At 41.2% G+C, this 20,678-nt stretch overlaps 1 protein-coding gene across 1 annotated transcript in view; it reads right to left on the bottom strand.

Moving 5' to 3' along the window:
• The window catches only part of BIRC7 (baculoviral IAP repeat containing 7), a 517,300-nt gene that overhangs the window by 216,932 nt on the left and 279,690 nt on the right, over positions 1-20,678 (bottom strand). Inside the window, exon 6 of the mRNA XM_044088967.1 lies at positions 2,647-2,715. Within this exon, the coding sequence (XP_043944902.1) occupies positions 2,647-2,715 (69 nt within the window). The remainder of the gene's footprint in view (positions 1-2,646; positions 2,716-20,678) is intronic.

Below are 20,678 nucleotides of genomic sequence, written 5' to 3'. Positions count from 1 at the left end.
ATATTCAGGAAGTCACTGTTACATGCAGATACTGCTTCATTTAGTGGTGTATGCTTTAAGTAGTTCTACTTAAAAAGTTCTATTGGATTGGCATTATATCCATTTAGTAAGGTATCTTTGTGGGCGTTCCAGTTGTTGCAGGTATCTGAGCAAATACATGCTAAAGGGAGCATTATACTCAATGATTGGCCCAATGATTGCTGAGTAAAGGAGGACTATGATATCCCTAGAATGAGCAATATAGAATTACTTTCTTATGACAATGGACACTTTGGTTGAAAGGTCACTGTCCACTTAAGTTCCCAAATCCTGAACAAATTATTTGATTCTAAGGGATCAATGTGGTAGTTCTCCAGGATAAATGACTTATGAAAGGATACAATAATGCATTTTTTGGCATTTAGTTTCAGTCCATGATTTTGACACCATTGATTTATTTGGGACAAACCTTCCTACCAGATGGCCAAGTCATTTGATGATAAAATGACTGCTTCTAGCTTCTAGTCATCTGCAAAAATAGTCAGAGCTCTTTGCTATTGGCTTTTACTTCAGAGAAGTAAATGACAAATAAGAGGTCAAAGAATAGAACTTTGGGGGACTCCACTGGTGACTGCTCTCTGTGTGGAAGTAACATCCCCTAGTTTGATTTTTTTGCATCCTGTGAGACAGTTGGCCATCCAGTGGGTGACATAAGAGTTTTTCCCAGTTTATTTAGTTTTTCAACTATACCTCTGTGGGGGGTCCTGTGATCCTTTGATAAGCTTTAGACAGGTTGAGGTATGTAGCATGTACCATTTTGCCTTCATTCATTGCTTTGGTGACCTTTTCAAAAAAGTCTACTAGATGGAGTAAGAATGTCCTGCCTTTGAAGAATCCAAACCGATACAGGTCCAGTGTTTGGGGGTTCCCCTGGTCCTTAGTTACAAGATAAGTCTTTCCATAGCTTTGCATACTTATGGGTGTGTAATTGTCTGGGTCTGTGGAAGGTCCTCCCTCATGCAGGAGAATGACTGCAGCAGTTTTCTACTCAATAGGTGAAAAACCTGATACTACATATTATTGTCTTGCACTAATATATCAACAAATAAATTCAATCTTTGGCTTAATTTTTTATATCACTAACAATCAATAGGCTCAGTGGGACCTTGTGTTCCCATGAAAACCAAATAGATATGTTGCAGGTTTTTCTCATCCCACACTACCACTGAATTTCTAATTCATCACAACTATACTTCCCCTCTTTCTATCTTGAAATGCAAATCAATAACTTTCAAGACCTTTTTATGATATACAGAAGCACAGTGATGTGCACCTTTACTGGGTTCTTACAAAGACTGATTGCAGTCAGAAATAAATCAAATTTCTGGATCTACAATTTCCAGTTCTCAGACAAACTTTCCCAGAGAGAGAAGTTTCATGGTGGCTTTGTATGCTCCCCTGCACCATTTCTAAAATAAAAGGTGAAATGACTTATCTGCAATTAACTCTGCTACCATAAAACCTTAGGTCTTTGAAATAACAAAAACTGAAGTAAAGTACTGGACTGTATACTGAAAACATTTTACTTTCTGATTGTGTAACAAATGATGGATACCACACCACGTGGTGCAAATTGGGGAACTCAGAGAGACTAAAGCCATCAGTTTCTTAAACATTTATCTTCTACATGCTTTTTTCTTATTATTCCATGCCTGCTTATCATCCAGCTCTCCCCTTAGCCGTCTTGAGTCATTCTGCTTCCCCCTTACTGGGTTTCCCCAGCAAGAAGATTACAGTCGATCCTTGAGGCCATCACACAGATAGATATAGAGGTGGGTTGTGCCCTTGTCAGATTCTCAGCAATGAATTTGTTATGAGGATCTAACCCTATCCCTGGTGGCTGATATGAGTTGTCACATCTCTGCAGGACATCCTAGAATCTTCTATATGCATGTGCATACTTCCACCTACATGAAATGTGTGCTACTTCCACTGGGCTTGAGATTGTAAAGCCCACATCCCAGTCCTGACCAATCTAGTGTCAGTGGCACCTCACCAAAGACACCACTACCTCCCCCACAAAAATGGGCAGCCTGGTACCAGCAGCTCACTCCCGTCCTCCCCACCAAGCTCTCCCATCACACAGTCATAAATGAACTCAGTTTGTTGTCTGGGCTGTATGTAGTAAGAGCTTTATTCTTCTATGCCACAGGCATGGACACCAATTTCTTAAAGATACTAGATGCATGTCAAAATATGCAGTCCTCCTCATGTGGCCAGTTTTGAGAATCTTGAGGCACTAGTGGAACCAGGTTGACTGGTAGGAAAATCTGACTTTGGTCATAGGTCATCATGTAATGAAGCAGACATACATACTCCTTTAGCCATAATGTAGCAAGGTGGGTACAACATCTGTGTTACTTAAGATAAGTAACACATAGACCATGAATTTAAATCTGTGAAAGTCAAAACACAGAATGTGAACATCAGCAAGTTATTCACTCTTTTCACTTTTAAGGAAATGGAAGACAGAGATCTATACTGAAAATAGCACACCATAAATCCACTGACCTAAAACAGAAAAAAATAAAGCAGTGCACCACCTGTACTCTTAGATGAAATAGCAATTAAAGACTGAAATGAAGCAAGAGAAATATATGGTCTTACCATTGCCTCTTGGAGTTCTGGCTGATCTTGCAGTTATATCTAGTGCCTCTACTGGCCTCTGCACAGACTCTGTAAGGAATGAATACTCTGTCAGATAAGCAGTTGATAATATGGAAATCAGATTTGCTTTGCAAACAGTGTATCAATGTCCCACTTTAAAAGCACACACAGTACTGATTTAACTAGAGATCTATAATCCATATCCAGAATTCATCCACTATATGAGATGTAACATAGAGGATATGCTCAAATCAGAAATTTTTCAAGTTACACACTCACTCAGTGAATAGACTGCTATGATCCTTGCAACTTGCTACATATGACAACCATAATTCTGTATACATCTTCAGTAATGTATGTTAAGACTACTATAAATATTGTTACAAATACAGTTTAGAAATTACACACTGCAGCCAGTGTGTATTCCTCAAGTTTTACTGTACCTATTTATTGAGCGAGTAAGTCTACAGAAAACAATTGTCCCTTTCTAGAGGTGTTCTCAGGGTCGTTCCCATGAGCACTGTCTGAGTAAGTGACTTTCCTCAGGGTCACACAGTACAAACATTAAGGTAGAAAGAATCAAACTCTGCAGCCTGGGCACAGAAAACAGTTAATTAACAGCCCTACCAAATACTGCCTGTTTTGCACACTACAAAAAAAAAAGTCAGTTTCCTTTTTGTCTCTCAGGGGTAAGTCACTCTTACCTTGTGCTGAACTGCCTACTCCATTTAATTTTCTGGAGTGAGTGACCGAGTTTGTGTAAGTAAGCAATAACACATGCTGGAAGATGGGAAGAACAGATATTACTTCAAGCCCAGGCTGTTATGTGACATGAATTTAAAGGGTAAGCAACTTAGAATGCCTGGTGAGTGCAGGAACATCTTCTCAGCAATTTTTTTTCTGTCAAAAGTTCACTGCCACTGATCGAACTAATGACATCATGAATAGGGTTCATTCAGACTCCAGGTTTCTAAGCACTGCAGATACATGGGAAAAAGCTTTTCTGGAGGGGTGAGTTGAACAGAATCATTGACTAGATTCTCACAGGACACCCTTGTCTAATGTTTGGGCATCCTGTGTTTCTTCAACCAATGTCTGACCCAACTTATCACCGAATGGTAATGTACCGATATCTCAGCACCTCTCTCGACCTAAGTGTCTAAAAGGTTTAACCGAGTCTGATGACATGATTGCAAAGCTGAGCACTGTCCTTTGGTCTAACATGCTCTGGTACTAAGTACATGTATGTACATCATTCTATTTCAGCATTATGCTTGTTATGGACAAATGCACAACTAGCACAGAAGTCCAACAAAAAGTTATTGCTCTTGGTTCAGATCAGATAAGCTATTCTTCTCAGTCACTCATGTTCAGGTATCTCCCATAATTTCCCAAATAAGCAGTGATGCCTCTCAGTAGACCTACAGGATCCATAGGGGGCACCTTATCAAGCATCATACCTATGCTCTCTCTCTCTCTGAAGTTCAAATACACCATAGTGCTGTTAAACTTATATGCAATTTCTGCACTTCAGTGACTTCCTCACTTACTGATAAACTATAACTGAAAAACACCCAGCTAAGGATGTGCGAGTTTTCTGTGGAAAGGATGCAGAAGTACAGGAAATCAATCTGGAAATGCTCAAGGTGCTGGACATCCCTGGAGTGTTGTGGTTAACACATCTTTTCAACACTGTGTGGAAGGCTAAGAAAATACCACTGGATTGGCAAACTGGGGAAAAGAACATGCATTAAGATCACAGTGGGACTGCACAGGTCAGCCTCCAAAGGAAAATATATGCTAGGTTGCATGAAAGAAGACAAATTGACAATCAAACCTCTAAGTTAAGAGTAGCAATGCAGACTCTCTCCTGGATATGAAACACTGGATCTATTTGCTGTCTTTGTAAAGATATTGTTGGGATCGTTGGTGTCTGCCAACACTGTCTACATGTGTTTTGTAGAAACTGAGAAAATATATGACTATGTATCCCAAAATGTCTTGTGGTACATCCTATAGGGATCTAGGGTCACTAGTACATGCCAATGAGTCCCTCTATATGAGGAAATTCCCAGTATTAACTCAAATACTTTTAAGGGGGGTCTAAGACTCCAACAAGGGGGTGTATGCCCCCTCCCCCATTTGTGATTTTAGTAGAAAGAGTACAGAGAGACAGAGAAGCTCTGGAAAGTATCCAGTTTTGAGATGTGAGGATGGCATCTTTGTTCTTTTTTAGAAGCTGTCCTATAAGAATCAAGTGAATGGGATCTCCAGTGGGCATTGGGTGTAATGTGACTGAGATGAAAAGGATCCCCAGTGGGCATTGGGTGTAATGTGACTGAGATGAAAAGGATCCCCAGTGGGCATTGGGTGTAATGTGACTGAGATGAAAATCAGCATCTTCAAATCAGAGGTCATGACTCTGTCCTGAAAAAAGTGGATTACTATCTCTAAGTGAAAGGGGAGACTTTTTAGGTCTTGCTCAAGATTCAGGGCAGAGGGAACTGAGGATAAAAGGTTTAAGAACAATGATTGATTTACTGATTTATTGTCATGCAACCATTTTGTAGGGTTGCTTATATAATTGCGCACATAATTTTATACATTCTTTTTAACCATTCAAATTGTTTATTTGCGCAACCCATTAACATCCTAAATACATCAATAACAATTACAAAAATTAACCAGCCACGACAAACTAGCAGATTTCCACAAATCTTATGCATATGAAGGGATTTCTGTGCAGTAACAATTGCCATGACCAATTCTGCAATATATTTCCAGAGCTCACCTGTTCATCACTTAACGATATCCAAATCTTTTGTGTGTTTTATATCGGACTGATATTAGCACCAAATTTATGTCTTTCAACAACCTCAACATCATCACGAGTACGATCTAAATGCCACAGTTTGCACTTATGAATTATCTCATACAAGGAGGTTAGAAAATGCACTGAATAGTGTAACTGCCACACAGTTGAACAGTTGGATCCTGGCCACAGTTACCACTATCTGGACTATGAATGCCTACCTGGATTTACTCCATATGCTCTGGTTTCTTCCCAACTGCAAAGTCCTGTTGCTGAAGATGACAATCAACTGTAAATTATCACTAGATGTGAGCAAGTGAGTCCATGTGTGTGTGTGTGTGTGTGTGTGTGTGTGTGTGTGTGTGTGTGTGTGTGTGTGTGTGTGTGTGTGTGTCTGTCTGTGTTTGACTACCAGGGATCCTGATCCTGAATTTGAATTATAACTGCTATTTAACAGCTAGCATCTGGGTAAAGTTTAGTTTTCGTGTACTTACAGTTATGTTTTTCTTTATTAGAAATTAAATTTTCAAGAAAACTATTGAATTCCCACCCCAAAGAGTTCCTTTTGACCTTTTCAGTTTCTGAAGCTCAGTTATACCTACAAGCAGTAATTCTCTGATCTGACATCACAGCCTAATGTAACATTAGTGTCATACATAAACTGTGGAGAAAGTGCAAGGAATAACCAATACATGAACTATGGAGAACGTACATGGAATAACCGATACATGAACTATGGAGAAAGTAAAAGAAATAACTGATACATGAACTATGGAGAAAGTGCAAGGAATAACCAATACATGAACTATGGAGAAAGTACAAGCAATAACCGATTCGTGAACTGTGGAGAAAGTACAAGGAATAACCAATACATGAACTATGGCAAAAGTACAAGGAATAACCGATACATGAACTATGTAGAAAGTACAAGCAATAACCGATACATGAACTATGGAGAAAGTACATGGAATAACCGATACATGATCTGTGGAGAAAGTACAAGGAATAACAGATACATGAACTATGGAGAAAGTACAAGGAATAACCAATACATGAACTATGGAGAAAATACAAGGAATAACCAATACATGAACTATGGAGAAAATACAAGGAATAACCGATATATGAACTGTGGAGAAAGTACAAGCAATAACCGATACATGAACTATGGAGAAAGTGCAAGGAATAACCAATACATGAACTATGGAGAAAGTACAAGGAATAACCAATACATGAACTGTGGAGAAAGTACAAGCAATAACCAATACATGAACTGTGGGGAAAGTACAAGCAATAACCGATACATGATCTGTGGGGAAAGAACACGGAATAATCAAAACTATTAAATTCCTAAAGATTCTACTTCCATGACAAAGAAGTGGCAGTAAATAGGACAAACCTAACATTATTAGCTGGAAATAAAGCAGATCACATTTACCCTGTGGCCTGGGTTGTGGCTAAAATGTGTCAGAGAAAGACCAGTTCACTTAACCCAGTTAAGAAATACAGGAATTAAAACAAACTTGAGCCAAATATCATAGACTGAAAATTATCCTGAGCACATAAGTAGCTTGAAGGTGTAAAAGAATGCCAGATAATCTTCATTTTTCAAATACATAATACGGATCATACCAACAATGTATTTGCAAAACAGTGATGAAAACAAAATTATATCATCTAATGTTAGTATTTTATAATCATTCTGTAGAAGGAAGTACTAAAAGAGAAGACCTGTGACATCTGGATGATGAAGACTACATTATATAAATGACAGTCTTTTTCTGCTAATTACTAAAAGACAGACAGACAGAGAGACACATACACAGTTCTCGATTCCATCGTCATCCATTTTGGCTATTCATGTCATGAAGGAGCAGGTCTATACCAGCAATGAATGAATACAAGGCAGAGAAACCATCCCGGAAAGGACACAAGTTTATTGCAGGAGGCAAAAACCCATGTAGAAATAGAGAGAAAACTTAAAATACAACTATTTTTCTGTGTGTGTGTGTGTGTGTGTGTGTGTGTGTGTGTGTGTGTGTGTGTGTGTGTGTGTGTGTGTGTGTGCGTGTGTCTGTGTATGTGTGTCTGTGTGTGCGTGTGTGTGCTTGCATGCTCTTGCATGCTCGTATGTACGTAACTCTATATATATTATATCCATCCTCAACCCCTTTTCCTGTTTTTGCACATATACATACATGTTATGTGAGTGTGTGTGTGTGTGTGTGTGTGTGTGTGTGTGTGTGTGTGTGTGTGTGTGTGTGCATCATATATATATATATATATATATATATATATATATATATATATATATATATATGTGTGTAAATATATTAGCTATATGCAGATATATACAGGTTTACTAACCTCTCTAACCATACATTGACAAACCCAAATGCAGACAGTCAAAACATTGGCCACTAAAGGTCGATAAACTGAACATCAACATGTTACTACTCATTCACTGAGAGAATCTTGACACATGCAACCTTCCTACAACCCCCCCCCCCCCCAAACAAATGAATTTTTTTTTCAGGGGGAGGCATGGCCCCCTGTGCCCCCCTCTAATTATTTATAGGGAAAGGAAATATTCCCTCACCAAAGTATTGCCGATCTTGCGCATCTGTTGACCATCTGCATATGTCGACCAACTGTGCTTGATTAAGCAGATATCAACCAACAAGCATTTCAACCTACTGCAGCAGTTCCCTGTTTATGCGAGCGAGCGCGCACACACACACACACACACAGACACACACACACAGACACACACACACACACACACACACACACACACACACACACACACACACACACACACACACACACACACATACTGCATGCATATTTGTGTGTACGTTTTATGCATTTGTTAACTGGGTAAGCCCAGGACACAATTGTTCTTTTTCAGGGGCAACCCAGGAGCACTATCTGGTTAAGTGACTTGCTCGGACTCTCATAACAGGGATATGGAGGTGGAATGATTTAAACACTGTACCTCTGGTTATAAGAAGCAGCTCATTTTATGCATACAAATCTCTCTATATATATAAATACATCCATCCATAACTCCTTTTCCCATTTTTGCACATGGGGTCACGTGTCACTTAACTATTTACAAGCAAGGTTCACACCACCAGGTGGCTAGCCCTACAACAACTGGTCTTCCATACCACACACACACACACACACACACACACACACACACACACACACACACACACACACACACACACACACACACACACACACCTATGACCAATTTAGAGCTTCCAGTCTATCTACTGTGTGTCTTTGGAATGTCGGAGGAAACCAGAGCACCCAGAGGAAAAACACTCTAACATATGAAGAATATGCAGACACCGCACAGAAGGCACCTCACCTGAGAATTGAACTAGAAAACCTCTTGCTGTGAGGCAACAGCATTATCCACTGCACTGATGTGTCGATGCTGAGCCAGAAGCAATGTACTGGATCTTGCCAATAAAATGCCATTTTTTTCTAATTTGAGCTGAGGTGATAGCAGCAGCATTACTGAAAGTGTCACAATAACATGAATGTCAGCTATGAGCAAGGATATGCGGTAACAAATGCATTTGCCTATCACCAAATACAATCAGAGAAAACACACATACTCATATACACACACACACACACACACACACACACACACACACACACACACACACACACACACACACACTGAGGTATTTTAATCAACAGATAGTCCACAAGGTCTTGTAAATAAGTAGTTTTGTTGTCCTTGCATAAAGGGAGTTTAATTCACTAGGAAATATAAAATAAAGCAGTATTACAACTAACAATTCAGTCTGTTAAATCAAACAGCTCAATTTTTAGCTTGACGAGGCAGCATTCCGTGCAAATGAAAATAGAACAATGCAAGTGCTTACAAATCCCAAATTTACTAAGCAAAATCAGATAGCGTACTATTTTTCCTAGTAGGAGTGGATAAAATGAATCAGTCTGTGTCACCAAGACTTTCACTAGCACACTAGATAGACTGTCATCTTAAAGCCAATTGCGTCTCTCTTCCTAACTGGTATTCTGCAGACTTCTTTGGATTCACACTTCAGTAGCTTTGCTAGTAAATCCCAACAACATTCCAGCAACTTAGGATCATAGGAGATTACTAGGCTATCGACCTAGAGGTCATTTTAAGCCTAGGCATTTTAACTCAATGAACTAGTCAGTACTCAAGATTACATTTAGTGATGACTGCCCATGTCTAGATGGGTTGTGGGCTCTATCCCTGGTAAGAATTTACAGTACCCCATCCACTCATCCAAGTTCCTCCTGAACAGTGTCATAAAGGTGCTCTGTTTCACATGAATTGGTAGCCCGTTCTAAAGATGTGGCAGCCGCTGGGAGATAAATCTTTCCCTCCAGCATGCCCTATTTAAGTCGCAGGCCATATTTAAGCCCCTGGAATGGGTATCCCTAGATCCATTTGATTTATGGATATGCAGTAAGTTCATTAGGTTTGGGTCTTGGGTTGTTCTGTAGGCCAGGCATAAGTTTTCCCTAAGAAGTCTATGCAATATAGAGTATAGTGACAGGTATTTTAGTCAGTCAGTGTAAAGCACATCCTGGAGGCCCTTGATGATCTTTGTTAGAAACCTCTGAGGTCTCTCTAATTGCTGTAGGTGCTTAGCATGGTACATGGGGTGTTATACTCAATTATGGGTCGGGTAAGTGCTGAGTATATAGGGGTTATAACTTCTTTTGCTCTTGAGACAATGCCTTTACTAATCAAGTGAGTTATGTGAAAAGCTTTCCTTACAACAAGTAGACACATGGTGGTCAAAGTTAAGGTCGTGGTCAACCTGTGATCCCAGGTCCCTTACCACTTCATGGGTACTTAGAGTCTTGTTATTGATTTGATAATGTGAAGGGACATTGTTTGTGCAGAAGGGAGTGATGATGCATTTCTTTGCATTCAGTTTGAGACTGTGACTAATACACTAGTCATTGGTCTGTGTGAGACCCTCCTGGAGTATACTGACATCATTTGGGGATTAAATGACTGCACCTAGTTTGCAGTCATCTGCAAACTTGATTAGCCACAACCCTTTAGTTTTGATCTGAACTTCTGAGAAGTATATACCAAACACTAGGAGGCCCAACACTGACTCCTGCTGGTTATAGGTCTGCTGGCTGACATGGAGTCACCCACTTTGATAGTGTGTGTCCAGTTTGTGAGCCAGTTGGCAATCCATCTTACAATGAAGGGGTTTACATTCAGTTTGCTAAGTTTATTGGTGATGTCTGAATGCTGGATTGCATCTAATGCCTTTGCCAAATCGAGATATGCTGTGAGCACAGATTTGCCCTCATCAATGGTCTTGGTTACAATTTCAAAGAAATCCACCAGATTTAACAGCCGGGATTATAGGTTCATAGGTTGGTACTAGGTATCGGCCCTAGGGCCTATACAAGCCTAGCCATAAAATTTCCTTTCTCCCATCCAATCGTCAAGGTTCCTTTTGAAGAGGGCCAAGGAGGCACTCTGCTTGACATGTATGGGCAGTCTATTCCAGAGTCTGGGGAGTCTCTGGGTCAGGAACCTATCCCTCCAGCATGTTTTGTTTATTGTGATGACAAGATTTAGATCCCTGGAGCATGTGGCTCTGAGGGATTGGGATTTCTTTAAGTGTAACATGTCCAACAGCTCTGGGTTTGACATGGCCTTGTATGTTAAGCAGAGATCGCCTCTGAGTAGACGATATGCGACAGAGTATAGCTGGAGTTTTTTAAGGCAGTCAGCATAGGGCATCTGCGTTAGGCCTGTGATTCTTTCAGTGAGGTATTTCTGCGGCCTTTCCAGTTGTTGCAGATGTCTTGAGAGGTACATGCCAAATGGAGCATTGTATTCTATAATGGGTCTAACGAGGGATGAGTACAGTGGGACAATGACCTCCTTTTTTTCTGGATGAAAAGCCCTTAGTGATGAGGTGAGGCAACATAGAAGGATTTCCTGACTGTTGTGGCGATGTGGTTATTGAAGGTGAGACCACTGTTCACCTGTGTCCCTAAGTCTCTTATCACACTTTCGGTGTTTAGTGTACTGCCACCTATGTGGTAATTCATGGGTACATGTTTTTTTCCCAAAGGGGATAACTATACATGTCTTGGCATTGAGCTTGAGCCCATGGCTCTGGCACCAAGCATCTGTTTCTGTAAGGCCCTTTTGTAGAGTATCCACATCATTTGGGGATTCAATAATGACTCCCAGTTTGCAGTCATCTGCGAACTTTGTTAGCCAGAGTCCCTTAGTGTTGGCCTGTACTTCAGAGAAGTAGATGCCAAACAAGACCACTCCCAGGACTGAACCCTGAGATACTCCACTTGTCACTTGTCTGGAGCTGGATTTGGAGTCAGCTACTTTTACAGTGTGGGTTCTGTCAGTAAGCCAGTTGGCAACCCATCGAGTAATGTAGGGATTAATGCCCAGCTTAGTAAGTTTATCTATGATTCCAGAGTGGGGGATGGTGTCAAAGGCCTTGCCGAGGTCCAGATAGGCTGTGTGGACTGCCTTACCCTCATCCACGGCTCTGGGGACTGATTCTGATTTGATCTGGCCTTCACAAAGCCAAATTGTGTAAGATCCAGGGTTTGGAGGTCACCTATGTCTTTATTTATGAGGTCCATAATGATATGTTTCATGGCCTGACAGATTATCCTGGTCAGGCTTATGGGTCTGTAATTCCCCAGGTCTGTTGCTAGGCCATCTTTGTGGAGGGGAATAACTGCTGCAGTTCTCCATTCCACAGGAACAAAGCCTGTGGTTAGGCTATGATTAAAAAGGGTACTTAGTGATGATGTTAGTTCATGTTTTAGCCTGTTTAGAAGACAACCTGGGATGTTGTCTGGTCCCATAGAGGCCATGTTCTTTGCCTTGGACAGGGCTTTGCAGACCTGCTCTTCAGACATGTAAGGTGGGGGGGGGGTTGGGGAGGGTTTGTTGTAAGTTAGGAGGGGATAAGGGAGTGAAATTTTCACCAAACCTATCCGCTAGCAGGTTCGCTATCTCTGTGGGGTCAGTGTGTGTGATACCATTGGCCACCAGTTCGGCACATGTTTGGGTCCTACCCTTTAGGTTACATACATAGCTGTAAAAGGCCTTATGGTTATCCTTGGCAGTACTTGCTAGGTTTCTCTTAAAGGAGTTCTTGGAGGATTTGACAAGTTATCTTATTTGCCTACTAAGGCTGTGGAGGGTGCATTTCCATTGTTGGGTCCTTGTTTTTGTTTTCTTGGACAGCAATTTTTTGCATTTATTGTAGAGTTTGTTGTTGCTGGAAGTCCATCATGGCAGGATGATTTCACTTGGGACTCTGGCTTTGATTCTACATGGTACAGCCAAGTTTATACACTTATGCAACTGATTGTACAGGGCTTTAGTGTATGGTTTGGCCTTGTTACCACTTTCAGCTTGGGGTGGGGCTTGGAATGCATTTATACCTTCACCTAGGAGGGTATAATTTGCCTTGGTGATGTTTTTTAGTCTGATTTCACCCTTTGTGAGTTCTGGTGTTAGTGTCAGTTCAAAAGTGACTGATTTGTGGTCAGTTTTAACTAATGAGGATGCAACATTTGCAGCAGTACACCTGTTTGACATGTTGGTGAGGACCAGAGCTAGAATGTCTGTTCCTCTTGTCAGGGTATGGACAATTTGCTCCGGGGCATTTGAATTCACAAAGTCAAGGAACTTTTGTTCTAGTGAGTTCAGGCTAAAGTAGGTTTCCCAGTTGATTGTGTGATAATTGAAATCCCCCATAACCAGTATGTTCAGTAAAATTTGGATTGTCTTCAGTTTGGTTAAGTAGGCTTCATGGGTGTTGTGACCCATAGAGGGGGGTCTATAACTGGCTAGGACTTGAATGGGGTCTTACCTACTGTAACCTGGACCTGGAGTAACTCCATGGAGTTGTCCAGTCTAACTAGATGGGAGGTGAATTTATCTCTAATATAGACTGAAACACCGCCTCCTTTGGTTTTCACAAGTTCATTTTGTGGCCTAAAGGTGTGGAAGGCATTGTGGCCTTGCAGGGCCAGGGTACTCTCTGAGGCCTTAAAGGAAAACAACAGGATATTAAAGCAGATTCCCCAACCTGCTGACTCTTCCAGTCCCTGTTCTTTGATAAAGCTTAAAAAAATCACCCTTGCAGCTTTAAAAAATAACCCACTCAACTGTTTTCCCTGTTCTGCTTCCTAGCTTTCTATACTGTTTTTGTTTCACTTTGCAAACCAACTTGAAAAACCTGTAGCTGGCTCTGAAATTATGATGTCACATCTGCCATCTGCTCTTGCTCTAGCTATCGGGATGTTTCCTCCTCCAAAGTGATGTAATCCCCGCCTGATTTGCATGCTGTATAGAAGAGCCAGTGTTCCTCCCACATTGTGATGTCAGACCTGCCTTACCCAGCCCACTCAACCTAATAAAATCCATGTGGTGTGTGGAACTCCTTTTCATTGTATGTGTATCCTGTCGACTGCATTTGTTTGAGGGACTACTGAAAAGTTTGGATTGCCTGCATTTTCGTCTGCATTTTTTGCTTCATTGGTAAATAAGTCTTCCTAGTGAATTAAAAATGTAATTCTACACATAGCCCCTGTTTGAATGCACTTCTAGCCCTATTTTGTGCTGCCTGATATAGTTTATGCTTCTGTTTGAGGGTGTCACAAGGTTCACTAGTGTATGCTGCTGCCGACTATCTAGATTAGCCTTCTGTTGTATTTGCTTGCTGCTGATATATAATTATATGTATTTTGTATATTATTATTGTATTATGGTTTTACATTTTATTTGATACTGCTGGTTCTCGGTTAATTATCTAGTCGTTGTGTTCCCGTGTGTGAATGCTGCCTTCTGTTTTAGTCAGGTCCCATGCTGCATGCTGAATTTGGCTTGGCGAGTATTATCTACGTTTATCTTCATTACTGATACTCAGAATAAGCTGTCTCTTCTTTTTTTTTATGCAAGTGTTGGTTTATAGTGATAGCTCGTATATTTATTACTACTGCTGCTCGTTTGTTTTTTCTAATTTTAGCATGTTATTAATGCTCATTTCGGCATCTGTATGTGCCGTGCTCATTTATATATATATATTTTTTTTTCTGCTGCACGTTAGTGTTTCATGCAGCCGTTTTAAAGGTTAGAGCGAGTTGGACTGCAATTGCGATGTTCTCTCGTCAGCAAGTATCATGTTTACATGCCCTTGTTTTGCTGTGTATGCTGTGGGCCATGTTTGTGTGTGCCGATATCCTCTACATTTTTGAAAAGCCCCCTCACCCCGAAGAAAGTTTCTCTTTCATGGTATATTCTGAACCGAGTTAGGTACTGCTGTAGATATTTTAGCTCTGTGAGCTGTTCTTGGTATTGTAACACATAACACTTCTATTTAAAAAATCCGATGAAGTGTAATGTTGGTGTAGGTCTGAAACTGTTCTAACTGAAACCTCCGAGGTCCGGAAGGGGATGTTCATCGTGTTTCACTGTTGCAGTCATTACTCTTGGGTTATCCTGCTGGCAGGCTACCTGCAGTCGGCCTGAATTCCAAAGTCTTGGTCCGGCGTCAGTTGCTGTCGCCTCTTCCTTGACGTCAGTGCGCCAGGGGTATAAAAGATGCAGCCAACGCCATTTTCTCCAATCTTTCTTGCCGCGCGGTGCCCGAAGCAGAAGCAGTTCGCAAGTGCCAGTCGGCCGACTCCTGAGATTTTCGTGTTCGAATTTCAGATCCAAAGTCTTCATTTAAAGCTAAGTACCCCATTGGGGAAACTTTTTTCTTGCTCCAGACCGATGTCAGAAAAAGTTAATAATTGTATTTCTTGTGGGAAGCAAATACCTCATAAGGACTTTCATTCTTATTGTATTCCTTGCCTAGGCCCTGATCACGACGTTGCTAATTGCAGGTTTTGTGCTAGATTTAACCAATGCACTATTAAGCGTCAGTACGATTTTGCATTTCATTACTTTGGCCAAAGATTTAACTACACGATGTCGTCGGATAGCCATCCGACTACCGCAATTCACAAGAAATGCAAGGAAAAGGACAGGCATCCGAGGTCCAAAACTGACGACAAGGCTTCTTCTAAGCCAGTCGCCGGTTTGCCGGTTCTCAGTGAGGTGCTTTCACAGCCCCTGACACCCGCTACCTCAGAGCCGCAGGCCGCTTCCGACTCCCATGGGGAGCAGACTAGGCCGCTGGAAACTCAAGGTATTGGACACTTGGAAAATATTTCCTCAGATGGGTCCGGACCCACTGAGCAGGCATCGGCTTCTGAGGGTGTTTTCAGGCCTACACAGTTATATGTAAAACCGACTACAGCTTCAAAGGCAAAGACTAAAGCACCACTAAAGACAAAGAAACAAGTGCAGCAAGCCCATGGACAGGCCTCCATGCCTAAAAAACAGATGCTCAAAATGGCCGAAGACCTAATTACTTTGATCAGGGATTCCCATCCCCCTCCTGATAAGAGGCCTAGGCAAGAGACAGAATATGAATCTTCAGATCAGGTTTCCATTTCCTCTGACCCCTCTTCTGAACAGGAATACTCTCTTCCTCCCTATGAGGATTCTGCTGCTGAAGAATCTATCCCTTCAGCCTCTCCTCCTGAAGATTATTCTTTTGGGGAAACCCTGCATACCATGACGGAGCACTTCCACTGGGAGAGCCAAGACTATTCAGAATCTAAGAAAAGGCTCAGAGACTTTATTTTACTACCTCAGCACAGGCCTCTTGCTATCCCCCCTGTTTTAGACATTGTAGATGAAGTATTTTCAGAGTCCGGCCTGTCTCCTGACTCTTTACCCCCTGCACCTGTTAAACCAGACAGATACTACAGAGTTCCAGATTCACATAAATTTCTTTATAAAAACCCTGCTGCTGACCCAGAAACTATTTCTCAGGGTCCCAAAGGGGTCAAGGCTTCCACTGCAAAAAACCTGATCACCTCTGATAGGGATTCAAGGGCACTGGACAGATGGGGGGAAAAAGGTTTACACTTCTGCTACCTTGGCTGTGAGGGCTTTAAATTGTCAATTTCATATGCTTAAATATCAGCAATACTTAATGTCACTGCTTAAACAGAAAATATTAACAAATTCTGAATGTGCAGAAAACAAGGAAATGCAGGATTTATTGCATGCAACTGAACAAGTGGGAAGGCATACTTTGCAATGTGGTTTTGATTCTCTGGAGGCCTCTTGCAGGGCTGCTGTTACGGGTTCTGTCATTAGGAGGCATGCTTGGTTAAAGGAACAGAATCTGCCTGATCATTTTAAAGCAAAAGTATTAGATGCTCCATTACAGCATGATACTTTGTTTGGTGTTAAAGCAGAAGAGGTGTTAAAGAAAATGGAGGACAAAGCAAAATCTATGCAGACAGTTAAGGATTTCTTACAGGTGCAGCCACCCAGATTTAGCAGGAACTGGCCCACAAAGAATTTGTCCTTTCCAGTGTCAGACAGGCCACAAAGAGGCAGATACAGATGCCTCAGAGGCAGACCCCAGCCCCAAGGCTCATACAGGCTTAAACAATGGGGTGCTTCTACCTCCAAAAGCAGAGAAGACAAATCATAGCCATACAGGAAACAGTCCCAGTGACTTTCCTCTGCCAGCACCAAGCACTTATCTTTTGGCAGCCCCCTTAGGGGGGAAAACTAGCACTTTTTTCACAAAATTGTCACATGATCACCCAGGACAAATGGGTCTTGAATATAGCATCTCAGGGCTATCGGTTCCACTTTCACACCCTGCCAAGGGCAAAAGGTATGCCAGACCTGCCACACAATCAATGGGCAGAGGCACAAAAGCAAGTTTCATCCCTCATGGACATGAGGGCCATTCAGCGAGTACCACAGCAAGAGCAGGGACAAGGATTTTACTCGAGACTTTTCTTTGTACCCAGAAAGGACAAAGCTTGGAGACCAATACTGGACCTGTCTATTCTAAACACATTTCTGTACGTTCCAAAATTCAAAATGTTGACTCTGCAGCAGCTTCTGCCCATGCTGGGCAAGAAGGCTTGGCTTGTAACTTTGGACCTAAAAGAGGCATACCTGCATGTCCCAATCAGACAATCTTGCAGAAGATACCTCAGATTCATAGCTGGCTCAATGCACTACCAATTCTCTGCACTGCCCTTTGGCTTATCTACTGCACCCAGGGTCTTCACAAAATGCCTGGCACCAGTAATTGCATTTTGCAGACAAAGAGGAATTCAAATATATCCTTACTTGGGCGACTGCCTTATTCAAGCAAAGAAACAAGGACATTCTACTAAAGCTTCTGGCTTTTGTAAAAAGATTACTAATTTGCCTAGGGTACACAGTAAACGAAAATAAATCAAAACTAGTACCCTCTCAAGAGATAATATTCCTGGGTGCAAGCTTAAATACAACTGCCCGGATGGCTTATCTCACGCCAGACAAACAAAGGCAACTGACTTCTTACTTCAAAATGTTGGCAACAAAGACCCAGTTATCTGCAAGAAAAATTCTGCAGGCTTTGGGCTTCATGGCATCCTGCATTCTGCTAATTGGTTTAAGCTCCTATCATTTAGCAGCATGACCCTTATTTTGTTCTGATATGTTAATTTAATGTCAGTAATGTTGTTTATGAGACCTTGTCTAAAAAAGGCACTATGGGGAAGGCAACAGCCTTTGCCAGCAGCTGAAAGCCTAGTGATTCCAGGTGCAAAACATCTCTGGCAAAGCAGCAAGGTTTGTTGACTATAGCTTCCGAGGCAGACAAAAACTGGATCCCCATGGAATGACACCAAAAACTAAGCCAATTATTAAAATCAATCACTTTTTGTTTATACTGTGGCATCATGCTAGGTAAGGGTAGTATGCTGCTCAAGGCTTGGGACATACCTGCCTGGGTCACATACTCAGAGAGCGTGACTGTGTCTCTCTTGATATAGTCCAGTGAGGTACATCTGAGGTCATTCACAACAACATGAACTATGATAGAGTCATAACAGTACTTGTTGCTGAGAGACCTTAATGCATGATTTGGCGAATCCTGGCACCAGACAGGCAGCTGATCGAGACTTTCTCCTTGTCCGGCCTGGAGAGTGAGACATCCTTGTGTCTCACTACTGAGACTCCAATGACAAGAAAACTTTTTCAGTGTTACACCTTATTGACTTGGTGGGTGAGACACTGGTGTTGCTGTATGTCATGGGTGCTATGGAGACTGTGTTAACTGTAGCAGACTTGTGTTTTGGAGGTCTCTGGTGTTTCTGTAAGTTTTCTGAGAGAACTACCTTGTATGTGGATTTACATGTTTGAGGCATGGCATGTGCATGAGTAGTGGTATTATGTGAATGTGTGGTGGATGAGTAAACTTCTACCATGTTGTCCTGGACTTGTCCTTAAACAGGTGCTGATAAACACTTGCAGTCAATTACATCTCCCTCAGATAATGCTGGTTTAATGATCAGTCCCTATTTCCCTTCCTAACCACAATTCCCTTGCATAATAGCTCTGTATCCCTACCAGGTAATGTGTCTGCTTCCCTTATAGCACTGTTTAATAATCCTGCACATCCCAGTTTTATGTTTCTTTCAGACATCATACCTTTAAAAACACCATGTTGTGCCAAAACTAAATAAATTATGTTTATATATATATATATATATATATATATATATATATATATATATATATATATATATATATATATACACACACACACACACATATATATTATATATATATATATATATATATATATATATATATATATTTATATATTTATATATATATATGTGTATATATATATATATATATATATATATATATATATATATATATTTATTTATTTATTTATACAGAGAGAGAGAGAGAGAGAGAGGAATATATGTCACAATATAGACTTTTCAGGAAGTCAAACTTCATATGGTCTAGACCATATGATCGACTTTCCAAAAAGTTAAAAAAGACAAAAACAACAAAAATCCACATGTTTGAAGAGAGACAAGTACCCCTGCACCTTTATATTAACTTTGAGTTCACACTACAATGGGGAAAATTGATCATATGGTATTGACAATATGACGTTCCTCTTTCTGAAACTTCGATTTTCTGAAGGTGACCTATATGAGCATGTGTGTGTGTGTGTGTGTGTGTGTGTGTGTGTGTGTGTGTGTGTGTGTGTGTGTGTGTGTGTGTATGTAAGATCAAGTATAAAAGGTCACTGGTATTCAGAAGCCATATAGCTTAAATACTGGTGTGTCCTTAAGGGATCATTAGCATTATCCCATGCACCTCCACTAAACGAGATTTAAGGTTCTGCACAGTGAAGACGTTCTCTTAGATTGATCTTTTTTGCAGTTTTTACTGACTGGTTTGTCGCATGACCTTTTTACCCTTTGGCTTGAGATATTTTGCAGGCACCCTAATGTTTATGGGCATCAGGCTTGTATTTAAGCTCTCTGTTTCTAAAGCATAGACAAATCATCTACTTATGCTGCATTTACAAGTTTAGAAAAAGGCCAAAGGGAGGCATATCTATAAGAAGTGGAATTTGGCTCTGTTGGCCTTTAACTGGAATGATAATGGACACGAAACCAAACAGGTAAGGAATATGCTGAAACACCTTAACCTAGAACAACTTGTAAAGCAGTCGGTATACGAGTGCTGGTCTTTTGTTTAAGAACCCCTCCATTTCTTTCTATTTGCCTATACTCTGATATCAATCCTTAGTAGGGAAGGCAATCTCAAACCTGCAGTCCAAATAAACTGTTGGTGTCTTCCTATTATATTACCGTCAAAGGGGTATTAGTGAAGGACACCTTAAAGGGGTCCGCAAAATTACAAAGCCGCATCCAGGCTTGGCGTCTAAGAGCAACTCCTGTGCCTGCGGCCCTGCTCGCTCCATCGGCCGCATAGGATATGAGCCGCATGGAGGAGTTGGATAGGGAATTCAGGATTGCTAGCTGCGAGGCAATCTTTTCTTGAGCCCCAGCAGCAGAAGGATCCTGGACCACTTCACCCAGTTCCTTGAGAATATCTCTTTGAAGCCTGGTGAAGTGACAAAGGTAGTTCAGCGAACGCATAGCAAAGGTCGCTGAAGAAAACATCCGCTTTCCATACCTGTCCATGGTCCTAGAATCCTTGTTAGGAGGATGGACAGGTACTGAAGGATCCGCCAGTTCCTTCTTAGTGGCCGCCGCCACCACCATAGCATCC

The sequence above is a fragment of the Protopterus annectens genome, chromosome 12.part0 (assembly GCF_019279795.1).
Source record: "Protopterus annectens isolate FY-2018-M chromosome 12.part0, PAN1.0, whole genome shotgun sequence".
Taxonomy (NCBI): domain Eukaryota; kingdom Metazoa; phylum Chordata; order Ceratodontiformes; family Protopteridae; genus Protopterus; species Protopterus annectens.
Note: the sequence above shows the minus strand (reverse complement) of the source record. Positions and strands in the feature narration are given on the sequence as shown.